Source organism: Salvia splendens, chromosome 4 (assembly GCF_004379255.2).
Source record: "Salvia splendens isolate huo1 chromosome 4, SspV2, whole genome shotgun sequence".
NCBI lineage: Eukaryota > Viridiplantae > Streptophyta > Magnoliopsida > Lamiales > Lamiaceae > Salvia > Salvia splendens.
This window is the reverse complement of record NC_056035.1, coordinates 16,472,202-16,492,311: the sequence shown is the minus strand read 5'-3', so window position 1 is coordinate 16,492,311 and position 20,110 is coordinate 16,472,202. Positions and strand designations below refer to the sequence as shown.

At 39.7% G+C, this 20,110-nt stretch overlaps 3 protein-coding genes across 3 annotated transcripts; all 3 read right to left on the bottom strand.

Moving 5' to 3' along the window:
- Nucleotides 1-913: 913 nt before the first annotated feature.
- LOC121800730 (protein FAR1-RELATED SEQUENCE 5-like) lies at nucleotides 914-1,981 on the bottom strand. The gene has a single exon (XM_042200240.1). It carries the CDS (start codon nucleotides 1,979-1,981, stop codon nucleotides 914-916), a length of 1,068 nt encoding a protein of 355 aa, XP_042056174.1.
- A 126-nt stretch (nucleotides 1,982-2,107) lies between these two features.
- On the bottom strand, nucleotides 2,108-5,678 carry LOC121800729 (protein FAR1-RELATED SEQUENCE 5-like). The gene is made up of 4 exons (XM_042200239.1): nucleotides 5,636-5,678; nucleotides 5,398-5,513; nucleotides 5,282-5,288; nucleotides 2,108-2,904 (listed from the first exon to the last, which is right to left on the bottom strand). Exons 1-4 carry the CDS (start codon nucleotides 5,676-5,678, stop codon nucleotides 2,108-2,110), a joined length of 963 nt encoding a protein of 320 aa, XP_042056173.1.
- A 7,234-nt stretch (nucleotides 5,679-12,912) lies between these two features.
- Nucleotides 12,913-19,509, bottom strand: LOC121798871 (exocyst complex component EXO70A1-like). Its single transcript, XM_042198105.1, has 12 exons — nucleotides 19,191-19,509; nucleotides 17,903-17,998; nucleotides 16,960-17,165; nucleotides 16,043-16,291; nucleotides 15,584-15,722; nucleotides 15,272-15,484; nucleotides 14,987-15,192; nucleotides 14,673-14,873; nucleotides 14,480-14,579; nucleotides 13,681-13,790; nucleotides 13,467-13,613; nucleotides 12,913-13,315 (listed from the first exon to the last, which is right to left on the bottom strand). Exons 1-12 carry the CDS (start codon nucleotides 19,389-19,391, stop codon nucleotides 13,198-13,200), a joined length of 1,986 nt encoding a protein of 661 aa, XP_042054039.1. The 5' UTR covers nucleotides 19,392-19,509; the 3' UTR covers nucleotides 12,913-13,197.
- Nucleotides 19,510-20,110: the final 601 nt, after the last annotated feature.

Here is a 20,110-nt window from a genome sequence, read left to right as displayed (position 1 = left end):
TTGTTCTTTTACCCTTGCGCGCATCTTTCTCCATCGTCATCTCTTTAAGCAGTGGACAGTTCCTGGAGTCATGATGACCCATCTCATCGCACGCCTTACACCGTCTAAGAGGCCTTGTCGCATCCTTTATAGCCTTCTCTCTCTTCGAAATCAGACGACTCGCAGAGCTGCTGGCATGGCCCTTCGTCTTCATGACATCCGGATGATAAACCGCAACAGATTCAGGCCTTACCATTCCATAAAACTCTTCAACCATACGCCTCTTCTCAGCAGCTGAGGTTGCCGGAGTACCAGTTTGAAGAGAGTTACCAAGTTCTTCAACGCCACCTACAAATGCACGTGATACATCGATGTCGGTCTCAAACCGTCTAAGAAAACCATAAAACATTAAAATCGCCTGCTTTAGGGGTGGCAAATCGTGCGTGTCGGGTCGTTATCGTGTCGACACGATAACGACACGAACACGATAACAACAAACACGAACACGACCCGTTAAGAAAACCTCAAACACGAACACGAACACGACACGAAACCTTCAGACACGAACACGACACGAACACGACATGAACCCATTAACGACACGAACCAATTTGGGTCAACACGACACGATAACAACACGTACACGAGATTACACGATAACGACTCGATAACAACACGACCTGATAACGGTTAAACCTATTAAAAATGAAAATAATAAGAATTAATAATATTAAAATATTATTTGTTAACGGATAACACGAACACGACACGAACACGACACGGACACGTATTGTTAACGGATAACACGACGACACGAACACGACACGAAATTTTCATGTCCTTAACGGGTCGACCCGATAAGGACACGAACCCAATAAGCTCTGACCCAAACCCATTATTTTCGTGCCGGTTCGTGTCGTGTTATCGTGTCGTGTCAAAAATTGCCAGCCCTAGCCTGCTTAGACATAGTTTGCCTATCGTCAGAGGAGGAATGGGTATGCACGGGATCCTGCAACTCCCCATGTACAGCCTTGGCTAAGGGAGTCTTCATCCATCGGTTGTCACAGTATTTATCCGGGATTTTTTTCACCTCATTGTTCTGAAACAAGAAAAATATATGGCTGCACAAATAACCATGCCGACCAAATAGTTTGCATTCGCACGAGTAAGTATCATCAGTCTTGTCATGACGAACGAAGTATGCATTACGCTTGCTATCGCCAAGCTTGTATGTGTCAACCGTTTCTCCGGACATAAAACCCAGCACACGACATCTGTCATTACCCTCTACAATTTCTTGTTGTATTTTCTTGAACATACTATCGGTAAACAATGTGGAAGCATGTTTCTCGAACGGCAGATTAGTTGCTAGTATGGGTATGGCAGTGGCATCGTGGTAGTCCAAAGCTGTTCTACTGTTCCGCTGGAATTCTATGGCGTGGTTGAAATTCAAGTAGAATTCGGCTATGTTAGCTCGGGGCTTCAGAAAATTTTTGTAAAAACTGTTCTCTGATTCAGATATGGACGTAGTCCTAATCATCGATCCCATAGGAAAATCTCTGAAATACGCCGGTATCCAGTACTTCCTATACGCATACAATGTGTTGAACCAGTCGATGTCCTCTAGCTGATGATGTTCGACCAATCTATTCCACTCCTCCTCGAATTCGTCCGGCTCAACTAGGTCCGACCAAACACAAGCGTTAAATTCCTTTTTGAAATCTTCATCCCGCAACAATCTGTTTGGTACCTTGACAGCCAGCTTATGCATTATATGCCACATACACCAACGGTGACGTGTGCCAACTAGGACCTCTTCAATCGCTGATCTCATACCCAAATCTTGATCGGTCACAATCATCCTGGGTGCTACACCCATCCAATCTACAAAATGTATGAACAACCAAGCAAAAGCCCCCGTTTTCTCGCTGCACACCAATCCGGCTGCAAATGTCACAGGACTACCATGATTATCCTTTCCAGTGAAAGGGGTGAAGATCATTCAGTAACTGAGTAAATCATATTAACGTGGCATCAGAGATGTAAACATATCATAATGCAATGTGCGGAATTGCATAATGCAGTGACGTACAGTAATAATGCACACGGTATAGAACAGTGATATAAACTACAAGGTAACCAACACATTAGTTAGTTTCAACCTGTTTGTGTTGTACGTGGAGTCGAAGGACACAATATCACCAAACATGTGGTAATTCTGCTTCATCAAACCGTCGCACCAAAACAGAGCAACCAACTGATCGAATTCGTTAACTTCGTAGTGATAGGTGAACGCCTCGGACATGTCCTTCTTCTTAGCCATATCATCCAACACCATTTGTACATCAAATCCTTGTGCGTATGCTTTGATGTCCCGTGAGACATTCCTGATATCCCCAACAGTGCAACCAACTAGGTCAAACCCACCAAGAATTTCCTTCAATAACTTAAATGTGAGCGTGAGTCCTATATTAGCCTTGGAACAGTCGAGGATGAATTTATGATGTACATCATCCAACTTCCGATTACTTGACATGAATTGTTGATGTTCCGTTTCAACCATGTGATGGTTATGAATCTCGTTGAACTCCTCAATTATGTAACCTGACAAGCAATCTTTCGAGAAATACCTAAACGATATACTAGCCGTACAACCACACCGCTTAGATAACTTCCTACGCTTGATAGTGAAACCAGAACGTGCATTCAACTGGTCATCTTCATCACCCTTCTTCCTTCCTTCCCTATTGCATACAACACGATACCACGTCGTGACATCATCAACCTTCCTCATAGCTTGTTTGCGCGTATCAAAGCCAACAGCGCGGGCATATACCTCGTAGCAAGCGAAAGCGAATTCCAAGGATTGGAATTTCTGACCTACAACAGGCTTCAGATCGGGAGAACATTCAGGTACAACGACCACTGTACATAATTAAAAAAGGGGTCAGCATAAAAGTACCACTTTGCAATGTAGTAAGCAGACAATTAATGCACAATTTTCATTAATTTAATGTGTAAGATATTTAAATTGGACAATTACGTGATTTTTGTATACGTAAAATGCATGATATTATTAAACGTTGTTTGTAATGTGTACGTACTATACCCTACCCCCTAGCCTTATTAAACCCTTAGGGGAAAACAAGAAACGTGTGCAAAAAATAAAAAATAATAACTGATATTTAAGCCCTATACAAACGACACATACTAGCGGTCCTATCTTAATTGGTACAACATACACATTGCAAATATAATCCATTACGCATATTCATTTGGTGCATTATTTGTACGAACATTATTCAGCATACAATGTGCATTGGACACTTACGTGATTTATGTATAGGTCAAACACAAACTATGCTTAAAAGTTGTTATTAATGTTTACGTACTATACCCTAGCCCCTAGGCTTATTAAACCCTTAGGGGAAACAATAAACGTGCGCCAAACATCAAAACTAATAACCGATAACTAATCCCTAGACAAACGAGACATACTAGCGGTCCTATCTTAATTGGTACAACATACACATTGCAAATAAGATGTTATGCATTATACAGAAAATATAATCCATTACGCATATTGATTTGGTGCATTAATTGTACGAACTTTATTCGGTATACTATGTGCATTGGAAACTTACGTGATTTATTTAAAGGTCAAACACAAACTACTCTTACACGTTGTTAGTAATGTTTACGTACTATACCCTAGCCCCTAGGATTATTAAACTCTTATGGAAACCAAGAAATGTGCGCCAAACATCGAAACACAGACAAAAAATTTAGACCCTATACATTGCTGCTCAGGAATTATGCATTATATATGCTGAAATATTCATTATACGTGATCAATTTGTGCATTACATGCATCGTTTTAACCAACTGCTGTAGATATACCGAGAGCGAAACCCTGAAGGAAGGCGTCAAATTCATCGCTGATTAATTACTCTATCCTGAACATTGCTGTTCTTAAAAAATCACAGCGAGCGATCAAATGATCACAGCAAGCGATCATATAATACCATGACAACACACTACACGAATTACTTGCTGATTAACTATCAAATAATCAGACTGCTACAACTAGTACCCTAACATCCGAAACAAAAAAACAATACGGCTAATTCAGAATTACCTTCTTCCATTATTATTGCCAAAAACGATTGCTACAACGCCAATTAGACAAGCTTGAAAGACCACTTATTGATTCACGTCAAAATTGAGAAATGTGAGAATTGAAACCTTGTTGCTAATAATCGGAATAAAAAACCTGTACGCCTGACTAAAACCCTTCCTTCTTCGACGTGAGATGTGAAAAAAGAACGTGAATATCTTCAAGGAGAGAATCATGGAATTTCCATAACTGCAACATAATAATTTACCAAATCTGCCCTTTTTAGATATTTAATTGATTATAATTTAATGTGATCTGCGAAATTTTGCATCCATCGGATTGATGTAATTGACGGTAGAGATTAAGAAGGAAAAATGAGGAAATATAGAAAAAGGAAATGAATACATCCATATATATATATATATAGTGTAATAATGCAGATTTTCAGTTGAATAATGCACACCGACTAATAATGCATCATTATAGTGTAATAATGCAGATCATCTGAACCGTTGATGAATGAGATCTAACGGCCCATATTAAGAAGAATAAAAGATCTAAGGGATGAATAAGAGAATAACGCTCTCCTATATATATATATATTCCTGATCAAGGTAGGTCTCATGACTGGCTGGTAAAAAAGAGCATTTCAAATACAATAAAAAGTTGTTTTCCCCATTTTTTTTCTTATTTTTTCCCTTTTGTTTTGTGGGAATTAGGATATGGTTTGATGATACTGTTCACAATGATTGTTTGGTCATTCTAGCTTGTCCAGCAGGAGAGGATGTGATGTGATGTGATGTGATGTGATGTGCATGTGCACCCCATATCATATAGACTAAAGTCCCAAAATGATCCCTAACATTTGACCATTTTATCTTTTTGGTCCAAAACTTTATCTTTTGGATGTTTTGGTCCTGCACATATGAAAATTTGATCATTTTGGTCCTAAACTAACAGATCCTTCAAATATTTAACGGTCAACATGTTTAAGTCTGATTTTGACCCATTTACCATCTTTAAGTATGATTATTAACTCTCAAATTATATCTTTAATTATTATATTAGACATTATCATTTTAAAATACAAAACAAATATATTAAAGAGTGAACTGCATAAAATAACCCTGACCTTTTCAAAAGTTTCACTCCAGACCTCTGACTAAAAAAAATATCGCCACATGCCTCTGACCTAAACCATAATCACAAATAAGGTTTTTTCGGACCAAAATGCCCTTCAGCCCTAAAAGGGCTTTATTGTCATATCACCATGGGTCTGCATTGGCGGCCCTGTATCCCACCTGCCACACTGCCTGATTTGACGGGCCGCACGTCAGATGTGTCTCAGTAATGATGGTGCTACAGTGGCAGTTCAAACGACCATTCCACACGATGGCGGCCACGTATTCAGGACACCCTGTGTGAATTATGAAATAAGTTTCAAAAATTTCACATACCATTTTTTCGGCCTTCCATCGTCTACCCGCCTAAAAGTCTAACAAAATAGCAAGTTTTCCCACTCCCGCCTAAAATTATAACCATTGTGAAACCCAACAATTCTCAACATTGTTTTCATCTTCATTGTATCTGCACTCTCCCCGCTGTGAAAACTATCTTGCATGAATGGCGCCTAAACGGAAGCGCGGTGAATCGTCGTCACGCCGTCGAAGCAAACCCACACCCCCGCCACCGCCACCATACCGCCGACCACCACCAGTGGTCATAGATGTGGAAGAAGAAACCTGGGATATCCGAGATCCTGACCTGGAGTTTTTCGTCCCAGAGGATGAATACAGTAAGTGAACTTTTAATACTCTGGTTGTGATTTACTCTTACAAAATCGATTTTGTGTGAATATATTTTTGCTCATCCGGATACTGATTTTGTTATTCAGGCTCCACAAATGTATTTTCGTTGTGTATTTATTTTTGAGTGATTTGTTCTGTGCGCTTATTGTCCGCCTTAATAGGGGATGCACCTGGAAGATTTTCAATTGCTTTCCATCATGGAGGTTCATTCTTCAGTATGAATGATGCGAAAAAGTATGTTGGTGGGCAATTGACGTACTTCGATCTCTGTAACATAGAAAAATTCCAGCTTATAGACCTCTCGAGCATGGTACTAAAGCTGAAGTATGATAGGAAGATTATATGTGAGTTCTATTACTGTGATCCGAAGTACAGTCATGAGTGCACAGGGGTTTTAATCGGAGGCCCGTTGTTGCCCATTGTCGAGGAAACACATCTGCAGGATTTCCTCAAAGTGGCGTCTACAACGACAAAGTTAGTTCACATCTACGTTGTGGAGATAACCCGGGCTCAAGCCATACTGAAAAAAATGAAGGATGAGGCGCAAGAGCTTCTTAATTTAAGGGCTTGTAAACCCCCCGGAGTCATCATTGAAAAGATTGAGGAAGCCACACCGAATGTGCAAAGGCAAAAGCCTATACCGAAGAGGAGGCAACGGTCTCAGTTTCAAGGGCAACGACATGAGCCTTTAATGATTTGCTGGTATGCTAGGGATGTTGAGTTCGAGGAATATCTGACGAAAAGTTTAGAAGATGATCGTGCTCAGAGAAAGATGGCCGACGAGGTAGCCAGGCAAAATTTGGCTAAAGCATTTGAAGCCGTATCCCCTGAAGCACCGGTTTCTGAGGTTGGAGAAGTATCAATACACGACATGGAATTTGTTGCAGAAAAAATATGTCTAGTTGGCTCTGTCGGAGAAGCAGAAGTTGGAGGTGGAGACTCTCATGCACACGTACAAGAGGTATTGACATGTGTGATTTACATAATGATTTAGTACCTCGTTTGTGATTTTTATTGTCGTTTGTAATTTAGTCCTGCATTTGTGATAATGCACTTTGCAGGATGTAGTTAGATCTCCACCTACTGACCATTCCAATCCGATTGTCGACGTCGCTGAACCGATGACTGAGACTGAGGATGTAGTTAGATCTCCACCTGCTGACCCTTCCAATCCGACTGTCGATGTCGCTGGACCGACGACTGAGGCTGAATCTGTAGTACACCAACCAGATTCGGCCGGGCCAGGATCATTTGCAAATGAAGATGTGTACCGACCAGTTTTGGACCGTGGTAGTCAGCCACAGCCAGACATACGGGTAGACAATGATTTCATGCCAATCATTGAGGACATTACCCATGAATTGTTCATGGCCGCCGCTGACACCGACACCCAATTGCAAGAGTCAGCTCCAGCTTCAGCTCCAGATCCAGTTCCAGACCCAGCTCCAGCTCAAGCTCCAGATGAGGCTTGTGCAGAACCCATACCCGCGGCAGGAGATGTACCCGATGTGTATTGTCCGTTGTTCGATTATGTTCCTGATGGATGTCATCTTCATAACGAGGGAATTAATGACGATGATGATGCTGATGAGGTTGACCATTTTATCTCTTTGGCCAACATGTGTCGTGATGAACAAATGTTTACTTCATACTACGAGTCGTTATGTCAGCAACAACAAGGAAGTGCAGAGCCACACACCGAAGCACACGGCTCTGCCCAGCAGTCTGGTGAAGGCAGCGGAGGGTCTAGGAAAAAGCGAAAGTTCTCCCCTGTTGTTGAGAAAGGGAACTTGTCATATACAAACCCCCTATACGAGCCAGATGCAGTAGATGAGCTACAAGATATCCAAGATCTAGAGGACTTGGAAGGCTTGCGTAAAAAAGGTATCAAGTACACCCCCTTCAAGCTGACAAATGAGGTTCCAAATTGGAAGCCCGGTGATTTCTTTAAGGATAGAGATTATTTCTATCAGGTCATTCGCCAGTACGCGATAATGACCAGACGACCTGTACACGTAGCGAAGAATGATGGCAAAAGGCTTCGTGCCATTTGTAAGGGAAAGTCATGTGAGTGGTATGTTTATGCAAGGAAGATCGAAGCCCACAACAATACTGATTTTGTGGTAGTGAATATGCAGAGAGACCATGCTCACACATGCTCTCAAGTGTTGGATCAGCGATGGCTGACGTCCAAGTGGCTAGCCGAGCGATACATGGAGAAAATCAAGGCAAATCCCCACATCCCGTTGGCGGCTGTACGGCAGTGTGTTGATGAGGAATTCGGACTCAAAGTTGGCAGGATGAAGGCGTACCGCGCAAGAGATAGTGCACTGGAAGGCATTTTTGGCAAGGCAGGACTACAGTATCGGAGACTATTTGACTACAAAGCATAATTGGAACGGACACACGCTGACTCTAGTGTGCATATACACTACGAGAACTTCAGGGATCCTGAAGTTGTGGGCCCGCGATTCTTGAGATTTTATTGTTGTCTTGAACCGCTGAAAAAAGGTTGGATGCATTTTTGTCGTCCAATTATATTCTTGGATGCCTGTTTCTTGCGAGGCATGTACAGAGGGCAACTTATGACGGCTATGGGAATTGATCCAAATAACGGTTGGTGGCCTATTGCGTGGGCTGTGACGGAGGCTGAGAGCTACGAACAGTGGAAATGGTTCCTCACCTATCTGGCAGATGACCTCCAAATACACGAGAATGCCCCAAGATTTGTATTCATGTCTGACCAGCAGAAGGTACGACTAATGTGATTTCATTAAAACGTGTATACTTCAAATGTGATTTCAAAGTAATAGTATTATAGTTGTGATTTGGCCTATGCAGTAGTAGTTTGAGTGTGATAAAGCGATTTTCTAGGGCTTGTACTAATTTGTTGGAAGCCACATTTGATAGGGTCTTGCAAAAGCAATCCTCGAGGATTTCCCACAGAGTGAGCATCGCTTCTGTGTACAACACATATACAACAACTTCAAGAAGAGATTCATTGGGGAGAATTTTAAGGAGATGCTGTGGGAGCTTGCGTCGAGTACAACCCCCGAAGAGTATGTGGAGCGAATGGATGCACTGCGGATTATATATCCCCAGGCACATCAATACCTACTCGGTGTTGCTCCTAAAGAAAAATGGGTGAAGGCTTTTTTCTCGCCGCATGTTTGTTGTGATATAATCCTGAACAATATATGTGAAACCTTTAATTCGAAGATAGCAATTGCTCGGGAGCTGGCCATTGTGACCATGCTGGAGGAGATCCGGACAAGTCAGATGGAGAGGATACAGATTAGAGGCCAATGGATCAACACATACGATCACCCACTGCCGCCCGTTATCAAAGAGATAGTGGATAAGTATTTGACGAGGGCTTCTTCTTGGAGATAAACTTGGAACGGAGAGGCTTCGTACCAAGTGTCGGGACCGTCAGGTCAGTATGTAGTCAACATGCGTGACTTTACTTGCTCTTGCAGATTATGGCAGCTGACTGGGATCCCATGCACTCACGCCATCGCAACAATCAACAAGAATGGGAAGAATGTAGCAGACTATATATCCCGCTACTATTTACGGTCCACTATGACGCTTCTGTACGAGAATGTCCTCTACCCAATCAATGGGATGGGTAATTGGCCGAAGTCTTCAGATGTTGGATTTGAACTGGCACCCCCGAGGACAAAGCGACAATGTGGACGGCCAAAGAAACTGAGGCGTGAAGAACCCCAGGTTCGTCAACATGCGAATGGATCAGAGTCTCTGAGACAAATCTATGTAGTCAGGTGTCGTCGGTGCGGACAAGATGGGCATAACCGAAGAACATGCACTAATGATCCCCGCGTAGATGCCCGAACCGAGGTTGGCCAGAGTTCACAGCCCAGTGAGACCAATACGCCAACCACGACGGACGGCGGTGACAGGCCTGCGGCGTCCAACCTGGAGGTATTTGTCTAGATCTCTTTTCATTTCATAAACATTGCAAGTAGTATTCAAGAGCAACCTTACACTTTTAGAACCCTAAAATCAGGACAATTTGAACTGTTTGTTGTTTGTTGTAGACCAATACGACTGTTCCAAGGCCTAGCACACGCCGGACCAGGACACAACCGCAGCGCTGTGGCCGTCGAGGGGATCGGGATTGAATACGCGATCTTGTCTAGTTTGGGAACCTTAAAATGGGAGAAAATGGTGTTGGTTTTTGTCGGTGTTTTGTAAACAATGGTATCTGGTATCTTGTATTTGCTACGCATGTGGTATCTTCAAGGCTTTTTTGTCAAACATTACTCAGATTTCACCTACGGTGGTTGTTATAGATCATCCGCATAATGCACTTGTATTTGCAATGCATGTTATGGATCCAACATTATGACCGATTTTTTTTGGGATATGCTAAAGGAGAAGGCCTTTGTACTGCATATGTCAACTATGTACGTATGGTGGTATTTCGGAGAAAGTTTTCAACGTGGTGTGTTATTTCAACTAAAGTGTTGTACGCATTGTGGTATTTCATCATAAGATGCGTACTTCATTGGTGATTAACTAAAACTATAACTAAAACTTGAAATGTTTAGCTACAAAATTCAAATGTTTAGTATCTACCTAGGCGGGAACCCCATTCGACTGTGTGAAACTTATTGTTGGGATATACTTACATTAGAAATTCAAATGTTTAGAACTAAAATTCCCATCATATTGGAAGAAAAAAGTGTTGCCATCACATTAGAAAAATAATTACAAAGCATAAAAACAATATTACAATTTTCAGCATTCGGGGCGTTTTTTTGGTTCTAAAAATTTCTAAATGAAGACCTGCACACTCCTCGGTCTTCAAGCTCAATTTTCCCTTCAGATCTTCACATTCGTCACTTTTCAACCGGAGTTTGTCTTCAAGCTCACCATGAGCAACACTCTTGCATCGGAGCTGTTCTTCAAACCTGTCTCGTTCGAGCTTGATTCGTTGAAAGTAAGAGTCTTGGCTTGGCGATAGACCCGCATCTAACCAACGGAAGAAACGGCAATCATCGTCCTTCCAGAATGGACACCGATAGTAACGGCGGCCAGGATTGGCCGTCGTCCTTGACGTCACAAGCTCAGCCGCGACATCGTGACTACAGAGAACAACAGGTGGACGAGGCCATTCCCAATTCCAACTTGAGCCGAACGACTGCGAACTTGAAGACGACATTCAATAGCCACCTGAATTGGAAATTCAAACCCAAACAAAATGTCATTATTTATGAAATTACTTTCCACAAAAAATTGCACCCCAAAGCCGAACACACATAACCCTTAAATTGAAAATGAACTGACATAAGCCGAACACGCATCAGACGAAATAAAATGGGGGATGAATGAATTGAGGTCAGAGAATATAACATAATTTCATATCCTTAAAATGTAGAGGAAATTACAAACCTCGACCCAGCCAAACAACCAAAAACGACGAAGAAACTGAATGTCGCCTAATGTGAGAGAATGAAATGAAGTGAGAGAAATAAAGTGGGAGAAGTGAACAAGATAAATTCATTCAAACTATAATGAACACCGCAGTATGTGGAACATCACATTTGAGTTGTCACTTTTGCAGCCTATTGTCTGCAAAAGTGACCATGACGGCAGAGTAGGCCTGCAAATTGACTGAAATTGACTGAAATGCCCTTCAAGGCATAAGGGCCTTTTAGTCCGAAAAATTACTACAAATATCTCATTTGTGATTATGGTTTAGGTCAGAGGCATGTGGCGATATTTTTTTTAGTCAGAGGTCTGGAGTGAAACTTTTGAAAAGGTCAGGGTTATTTTATGCAGTTCACTCTATATTAAAACACAAAATGAGCTGTGGAGCTGTGTTGGGAGTCTTGGGGAGTGTTTGCTGCTGTGATTTCTTGGTTTCTCTTAGTGAAGAACATGGCTTCAGAAAATGGAAGCGTTTCGGCTTGAAACCCAATAGAGAGAAGCAAAAATTGGGTCTTTTCGAGGAGCTGCGATGGAGGCGGATGGAGAGGTGGAAGAGGAGAGGCTGACGCACGGCGGCCTTGGCGTCGCTGTTCTAGTTAAAGCAATGGAGGGCATTTTATGGGAAGGAGGTGGGAAATGGGAATGAGTGGTTATGATGATGAAGGATAACAGAAAATTGGGATGTAGATTTTTTAAACTGCTCCCTGCGAGCATAGCGAAGGGGGTCTCTTGGGCGATGGATTTAGCCATGCCCATGGCGATGGCGGTTTTGCCGGTCCCGGGCTGGCCGGCGAGGAGGACTGCGCGGCCGGCGATTTTTCCTTCCTGGACCATTTTGACGATGACGCCGGCGGCTTTCCGGGCTGAAGTCTTGGCCGACCATGCCCTCGGAGGAGGAGCTGGCCTCGAGGGCGGAGTCGAGGCCGAGGCCCCGGATGTGGGAGTGGGCGCCGATTCGTTCAATTCGGGTTAGGTCTCGCGTCTCTAAGAGCTTTATCTCCGCCATGGCTGAACTACGGAGACAAGCGATAGAATTTGGGTGGAGATTTAGGGATTAGAGGGAGAAAGTAGGAACTTGAAAGAGGAATTTGTTAGCTTGGTGAAGAGCTTTGGTGGAGATTTAGGGTTTAGGGATTTTGATTAAGGATAAAATTTGTGTTTAAAATAAGAAAAATATTAATTATTCTAATTTAAATCTCTAATTTAGTCAAAATTGTTTAAACTGCCGTTGACCGTCATCTTTAAACGAATCTGTTAGTTTATGACCAAAATGATCAAATTTTCATATGTGCATGACCAAAACATCCAAAAGATAAAGTTTTGGACCAAAAAGATAAAATGACCAAATGTTAGGGACCATTTTGAGACTTTAGTCTATCATATATATATATACACAACACAAATATAAGGAACTAATTCATCTCATGCGGAAACTAAAAAGAAACAGCAATTTGACATTAGAATAACACCCATCTTTAACTAACTTGAAAGCATTGATCAACCTATAGAACAAAAAAAATAGGAAAATAATCGCAGGCATCAAGCTTCGAGTTAAGAAAATTAAGAAATAGGAAAATTACATTCGAAAAGGTATGCTATGCATACACCTTACAAGAAAATTATCCACCAAAGACAAATGATCTATCAAATTACTTGGCTATACAAAATTACAACACAAATAGTTGCCAATTCTGGTTAATAATGATAAACAATAATACATATTATTGACACTTTACAAAACAAATGCTTTCATATATCCTACATCAGCAACAATACACCTTATCTGAAGGAGGCATCAATAGAGCCCATTGTGGAAGAGTAGAGTTCACATATGATCTAACGCTTAGGTTCGTTCAAGGTTTTGCCCTCGAAAAATTCACCCAGCATGTGTTCAAGATCCTCAGGTGTGTATCTGATGTATTTCTGGGGATTCTTACCATTCTCAACCAAAGGCCTGTTCAATATCAAAAGGGCATCTCAGTAACACAAGACTCATAGCTAATGTAATTTTGAAATTAACTCTAGTTTTGATGCTGAGGAAATTATAGATTGATTAGAGAGAAAAATCACGTTGCAATTTTATTGAAAGAAAGCCAAGAACCCACCCAAACCGTTTAATGAAAGATCGGTAAGCAGGAAGCAACACTTCAGCAACAGCAAGCCTCAAAGATTCTCGAAGCTCAGTGTCTGGAACTGTCCATTGAGATTGTCTTTGATGAAGCTCTTCAAATTGCACGTTGAATGTCTTTAATCTAGAGGGACGTACAACAGTGATTAGTCAAACCAGTCAACTATAACAAAACATCAAACTAAAAGCACCTGTCCTTGACAATTGCTCTAGAGACTCCACTACTATTTCCTCCATCGGCACCAACCGAACTACCACCTCCTGATGATGTCAGGCCTTGAACAGAGAGACACTGCAGAATCTGTGGAACACATTAAGTTGTAATTTCAGATGGACGCTTCTGTGGAAAAATTTGTGAATTTTAAATGGATCATTGTTCATCAAGTAGTTATTAATACTCCCATAAATAATATTCCCTCCGTCCCAGTAGAAATAGGCTGAATTTTCTTTTTTGTCTCTCCCATGGAAATAGTCCATATCTATTTATGGAAACCTTTTCTCCTTCTCTTTTACTTTATCATTTATGGGCCCCACCATCCACTATACTATTTCAACTACTTTTTCTCCTTCTCTCTTACTTTACCAATTACGCATTAAATCCCATGTCATCCCAAATGGTCTATTTCTATGGGAAGGAGGGATCACGACAAGTAAACTTTTAGCAACACATCCCAGCAGATACTCCATCCGTCCCATGCTCGTAAATTTGAACATGAGTAATTAGTGTAATTAAATTAAAATTTTAAGTACAATAAGGCAACACTTATAAAGGAAACACGAACTGACTCTAATATCTTAATTAAATACCATAATTTTTATCTAAAATAGAAATAGTGCAAATAGTTTAGGACAATCCGAAAATGAAATGTGCAAGTAGCATGGGACGGAGGAAGTATTATACTTAAATATGCTAAAAAAATTTGAGCAATTTCACCAGTCTTAGCTAACTTGTCTCTCACATGGGGGAGAAAGAAAAAGAAAGAGCTCAACCTTTGCCCATGCAATCCGCTTATATTGGTTTGCATGTTGTTGGACAACTCTCCTATGTCTCTGAACCCAATCATCCCCTAACAAATCTTTGGCTTCAGACCTACAGTAACCAGAAACAAGCAACAATTTTACCAATCACAAGAACCAGCTAATAGCATGGTTATATCTAAATACAAGTCTCATATTTACAAACCTGCGTACAGATCTGACCATATAATGGATGTTGTTCATCAGAAACAAATGAGTCAGAGAGGTGTCTCTATATTGCTTGGATTTCCCATCCAAATTGGTTTGGAGAGCCTGCATGATTCGCATTGTGACAGCAGCAAGCTGAGAATTTGAGTCATCTTTATTTTCAAATTCTTGGAAAAGTTGCTTCAGTGTTGATTGGTAGCTGAACATGGTAAAAATAAGTACACTCAAAATCATCGGGTGCCCATTATCTATTTAAAAGCCAAAAAACTGTAGTCTTGGTAGATACAATAGGCATACTTTGGAATAACTTACTCAAACAAGAACTTCACATAGTTTATGACATAGCTTGTCAGAGGGTGGACAGTCCCATCAGCAACAGCAGTTTTAGTAGCATCCTTTTCCACTGCTTCTTCAAAGTCGCCAAAGGTCTCTTGTGCTGTTTGAGCAAGCCTTTTTGTCAATCCTAAGGCAGAGTCCCTGATTTCAGTGCAAGCTTTGCCTCTAAAAAGTGCTTCAATCTGTCAAAACGATTCATCATTTGCCAAAATCAAGACATAGATGTTATACAGTTGTTGTTCTATTGAAATTTATCCTTACCTCTGAGTGAAGCTCTCTCATAATTTCATACATATCTAAGAGAACAAATAACTTTTCAGGGGATCGCTTGCTTTTGGCAATTGCATCTCCAAAACTAAGTAGTACAGCAACACTCCCAGCAGTAACTTCAGCAAAGCACTGATCCATGAGGGGATCAAATCCTTCAAAAATTTGATCGCAAACTTTACGCTCTCCAGCAAACAGCAACTTAACCTGTATGAGGATGATTGTATTAGTTGTTTCAGTTAGATCCAATGATATGCACATAAGCATATTTCACTAGAAAAAAGCATCATGAACAAAATGGCTTACAGCTATTCGCATAAAATGTATCCAATTCCCAATCTTAGCTTCTAAAATTTCCCATTGCATCTTTTGCACATCATCTTTGCTGAGCTTTTCCACTCCCAGTTTGCGTAGGCTTTCTTCTAAAACAACAGCACGGATATCCCTACATAATATAATGCAAATTTATTATACGGAGGGAAACATGAGTTAGATACAGATAAATCTAAGCTGATACAACTCTATGCATGTATGTGAAGCTGTTTTCGTTATCCAAAAAAGTTAGCAGACTGAGTTGATGGAAAAACTTACTGCCAATATAAAGTTGTACAGCATCCTACAATATCAAATGTGTGGGATCCTTAATACAATTAATATCTCTGAAGTTCAGTTTACTGGAAAATTTATCTCAATGAAAACTTAATAAGAAAAGACAAACAAAAATTACCACCACACTAGCTACAAGGCAGAAAATGAGACTTTTACCTATATGTTTTTTGTAACTGCTGTTGATTCCCAGCTTGTACCATCTGCAATGCTAAATCATGCAACAGAGGTAAAATTCGAGGTGGAATTAAAGCTGGTGTAGTGTATGCAGAATTTTCGGATGTATTATTCTGATGATCGTGGTGGCTATTTGATGATGGAATCTTGCCAGTAGAATGTCCAGGTGATTCTGATGGTCGCATAGAATTGGGAAGGCACTCAAAAAGTCTTTCAGGTTCAACAGGTTTGCTGGAAAATTTAAAATTTCTTAGATAGAACACATATAACATGCAAATGAACAGTCAAATATATTTGTGTAAAATAATATAACAAGTGCTCACAAATGGGCAGCAAAACAAAAAAACAATGAAACTGGAGCATAAGCTAATGACAAGGGTCCACCTGATGAGCTATATCAGTGAAATATATACTCTCAATCGTGAAAATGAATTAGTGCAGAAAAGCATGCTTTAATAAAGATCATACATAAAAGGCTGGCAGAAAACTGACGTTTATTGATTAGTGATATGTTTCTTCCAGATGATCAACTTATTTGTCTACTTTGGGATTATATCATACCTGTCCATTTCTCTTGAAGATATCTATGTTGGGTAGTACTACTATATAATTAATTTAGATTTGCTACAGAGTTGTGGGCCTGATGCCATCAATTCTATTATATCCTAATTAATGCGGACTAAACTTAAGTCTTATGTTTATTACAATCAAGCAAATATTACATATTGATCATTTTATTTCCCACAGTTTTGGTACACACTAAGTCAAATGCAATTACCACAATAATATTTCTGTGATTCTGTGGTTTTAGTGAACCCAAAGTATGCATCAAGCAAAGGAAAAAAAGAACATTAAAACATTGATACTAAGTGTTTAGAGACATAAAAGGAAGAACTAACCTGTAAGACAATAACAGTTGTTTGAACTCCTCTTCTAGCTTTGATATAGCCTTGGCAAGTAAATTATTTGTGTGGTTGAGGACTCCATCACTACTCTTAAAACTTCTGTTGTTGCTGAAAAACTGGACATTGTTCCTTAACTGCTCAATTGCTTGAAGATAACTTTCTAGGTCCTCATGTGGGCCCTTCAATATTTTAGCCTCAGCCTGTAGACAGACACACAGAAAAAATAACTTTACAGAAGCATAAAAACCAGTGTCCGCAAATAATAACTGAGGTTGAACATAGCAGAAAAAGATATATCCAAAGTTAAAAAGGGTATACTGTAAACCCTGTTGGATTTTCATAGCAAAAAGCTCTACTAGGTGATCTTCTAATACATTGGTGAAACAAAATCTGGATAACTTTCCCTCAAGAAAATACTCCTGATAACTGATTTTGTGTAGGTTTTTATCAGATGCTGCTTAGTCAAAACAATATTGCTATAAAATTCACAAGCTACTCACACTTCAGTGTCGAGCATGCAATCCTTTCGTATAATATAGCATAACAATGCATTCTATAATATTCACCATTAGTCAGTCAGGGAATCAAAGATAAGTATGACTATTAATTTTTCAAACCATTTTCCTCTAATATTCCTACAGACACTAAGGTAACACATTTTCAACCATCAGACTGCCATATCCATTCCATATGATATCAACTTGATTTGCTGCTCCACCTCTTAGCTTCAATTCAGCAAGTGATATGTAATAATAACAATAATAATGAACATCAAAATAATAGCAAGTGTAAGAAACTAATGCCCTTTATCCTTGTATCCTTAACATTTTAATAATATTGAACTCGGTAATAAATTATGATGGTATCGTTAGTTGTGAAAGGATATAAAGGCTATTCCGGAGATGATGCATATGTCTCCTCAAATACGGAGTCTTACCTGGCGAGAAAGATCAAACTGTGACAAGATGACCTCAGCAGCCTTCAAGGTTTTATCAATATTCTCATGAGCTCTCCGAATAGCATGTGTTCTAAGCTACAGAAAAGTAGTGAAAGAAACTAGTAAATAACATAAATTTATAACATGCATATCACTTACACATTCCAAATATTTATAAGGGGAAAAAAGTGTTTCCCAAAATAAGTTTTGTTTAACTATTACAAACAGTAAAAGAGCCAACAACAAACATAAGTGAACATTATATCAATGCAAAATGTGATCAAAATGTCCTGGAAGATATTTGGAAACAGCATTGAAATAAAATGTTGTATCAAAATTTCAGGAAGATTTGTGACACATGCACCAAGAAATCCTCATATTTATATTACCAAATGCCAAGTCGTCCACAAAATAGCAGAGGTTCACTAAATTCAAGTAAATATGTTTCCTCGTGAATTTTGAAAATAAATCAAAATGCAACGGTATGTACTAAAATTTGCATGATGTTCCCACTCAACAATATTCTTCAAGTTTAGGTTGAAATTAAGTCATTTAAGCAAGGCTGCAAATTTAATCTTTTGCGCTCAATTGTTCTTTCTTATTACAAATAAATGGCAATTAAAACACTGACAAGTCCTGACTCCTAATTGAACTCATTTCCAAATGAGTTAGGGTTCCATATGAGTAATTAAAAAAATGCTGGAAGTGAAGATGACATAGTAATGTATTTACAGATATTCCAATCGGCAAGTAGAAACATTCAAATATCTAATGCAAGAGAAGACAAGATAACACTGAATAACAAGAAACCAAGTTTAAGATTATTGAATTTTCATTAAGGTGAAGATTCTACAGTTTCTGGCTCAAAACAAAGAAAAAAACTAATCTTAGCCTACAAAGAAACTGAGCACATTGACATTGCTAAACCCGACAAGCATAGATTTCTAAAACTTAAGCAGTTAAGGTCCTACTGTTTAAATAAGCATGAAAACCTTTAACTGTCAAAGGTAATTATGTTCGGAATTCGAATACTAACTTCAAATACACGATACAATTTGCTAAAGATCTCATATTAGTTGATCAGTTTAAATCATTACAAAAGTATCTGGGAAGCGAGAAATTGGATCTTCTTTCTAGTTCATTGCGCACTCATCATTTCCAACCAATTAGAAGGATTAAAATTCAAAACTTCCACTCAGAAATTAACTTGCCGAATCACGAATGGAACGCATTGGCAATCATTAATAGCGCAAAAGATGAGAAGAATTAGAGAAAAAGTGAGTTGTACTTGAGTTGGACGCATGGCGGTTTCGAGAGCGGAAAGGCGGTGGTCAAAAGATCCCAAAATAGAGACCATATTATCTGTGATGGACTGACTCTTCAGCAGAGCTTCCCTCATCTGTGCTGCTCTGTCACTCAGTGTATCCGCTCCCACTGCCACAACTCCTCCGCCGCCTCCTGCCCCGCTTCTTCTCGTCGGAATCCCCATTTCTTCTTTTTGTCAGCCTGAATTCCTGTTCTGTTCAGTTGGGGAGAAGTCTAGAGAGAGAAACACGCAGTAGTGTTCAAAAGGGTGAGATTTTTCTGTTTGGGAAAATTTGTTTTGACATATTGCATACGGGACCTCGTATTTGTGTGTATTTATCTTTGTGGAAGCTTTGTTATGAATAAATATGAGTACAAAAAACCAAGAATAGATGCTATTTTGATCATTATAAAATTGTGTATGGTTTAATTATCTTCTTGCAATCTTTAACTTCAAATAGCGACATATAAAAGGATACATAATTAAAAATAAAAAGTTTTACTATGAAATTACCATCCAAATTGTATTACGGAAAAGATAATCAACCTAAATCATTGTCATATGTGAAAATATCATCCAAATTTGATTCGACGTGAATTAAATTAGGGTAGAAGAAAGCGGCAAACGAATTTTTGAAGGTCTCAGAAGCAGGAACGACGCGCGCTAATAGGTCTACATAAAGTAACATAATTGTCTCAACCACTCACAACCCACGAACCCTAGTAACTCTTCCTTTGAAAAAAAAATGTCAAGAAATCTTGAGACTATGTCCGATTCTAGAGAAGAAGACGATGAGGTCGCTTCCGAGGAAGAGTCCAACTCTGGATTGGAACTCCAACAGACTCAATCTGCGATTGCAAGGCCACAGTTGCCGCACATATAAATTTGTTGTACGTAAAATT

Excerpts from the sequence above, each read along its gene's own strand:
- LOC121800730 (XM_042200240.1), bottom strand. The coding sequence starts at position 1,981 with ATGATCTTCACCCCTTTCACTGGAAAGGATAATCATGGTAGTCCTGTG.
- LOC121800729 (XM_042200239.1), bottom strand. The coding sequence starts at position 5,678 with ATGAAGATGAAAACAATGTTGAGAATTGTTGGGTTTCACAATG. Across the intron at positions 5,514-5,635 it reads AATTGTTGGGTTTCACAATG|GGTGTCCTGAATACGTGGCC; the intron begins GTTATAATTTTA and ends TAATTCACACAG.
- LOC121798871 (XM_042198105.1), bottom strand. The coding sequence starts at position 19,391 with ATGGGGATTCCGACGAGAAGAAGCGGGGCAGGAGGCGGCGGAGGAGTT. Across the intron at positions 17,999-19,190 it reads CCGCCATGCGTCCAACTCAA|CTTAGAACACATGCTATTCG; the intron begins GTACAACTCACT and ends ACTTTTCTGTAG. Across the intron at positions 16,292-16,959 it reads CAACTGTTATTGTCTTACAG|CAAACCTGTTGAACCTGAAA; the intron begins GTTAGTTCTTCC and ends TAAATTTTCCAG.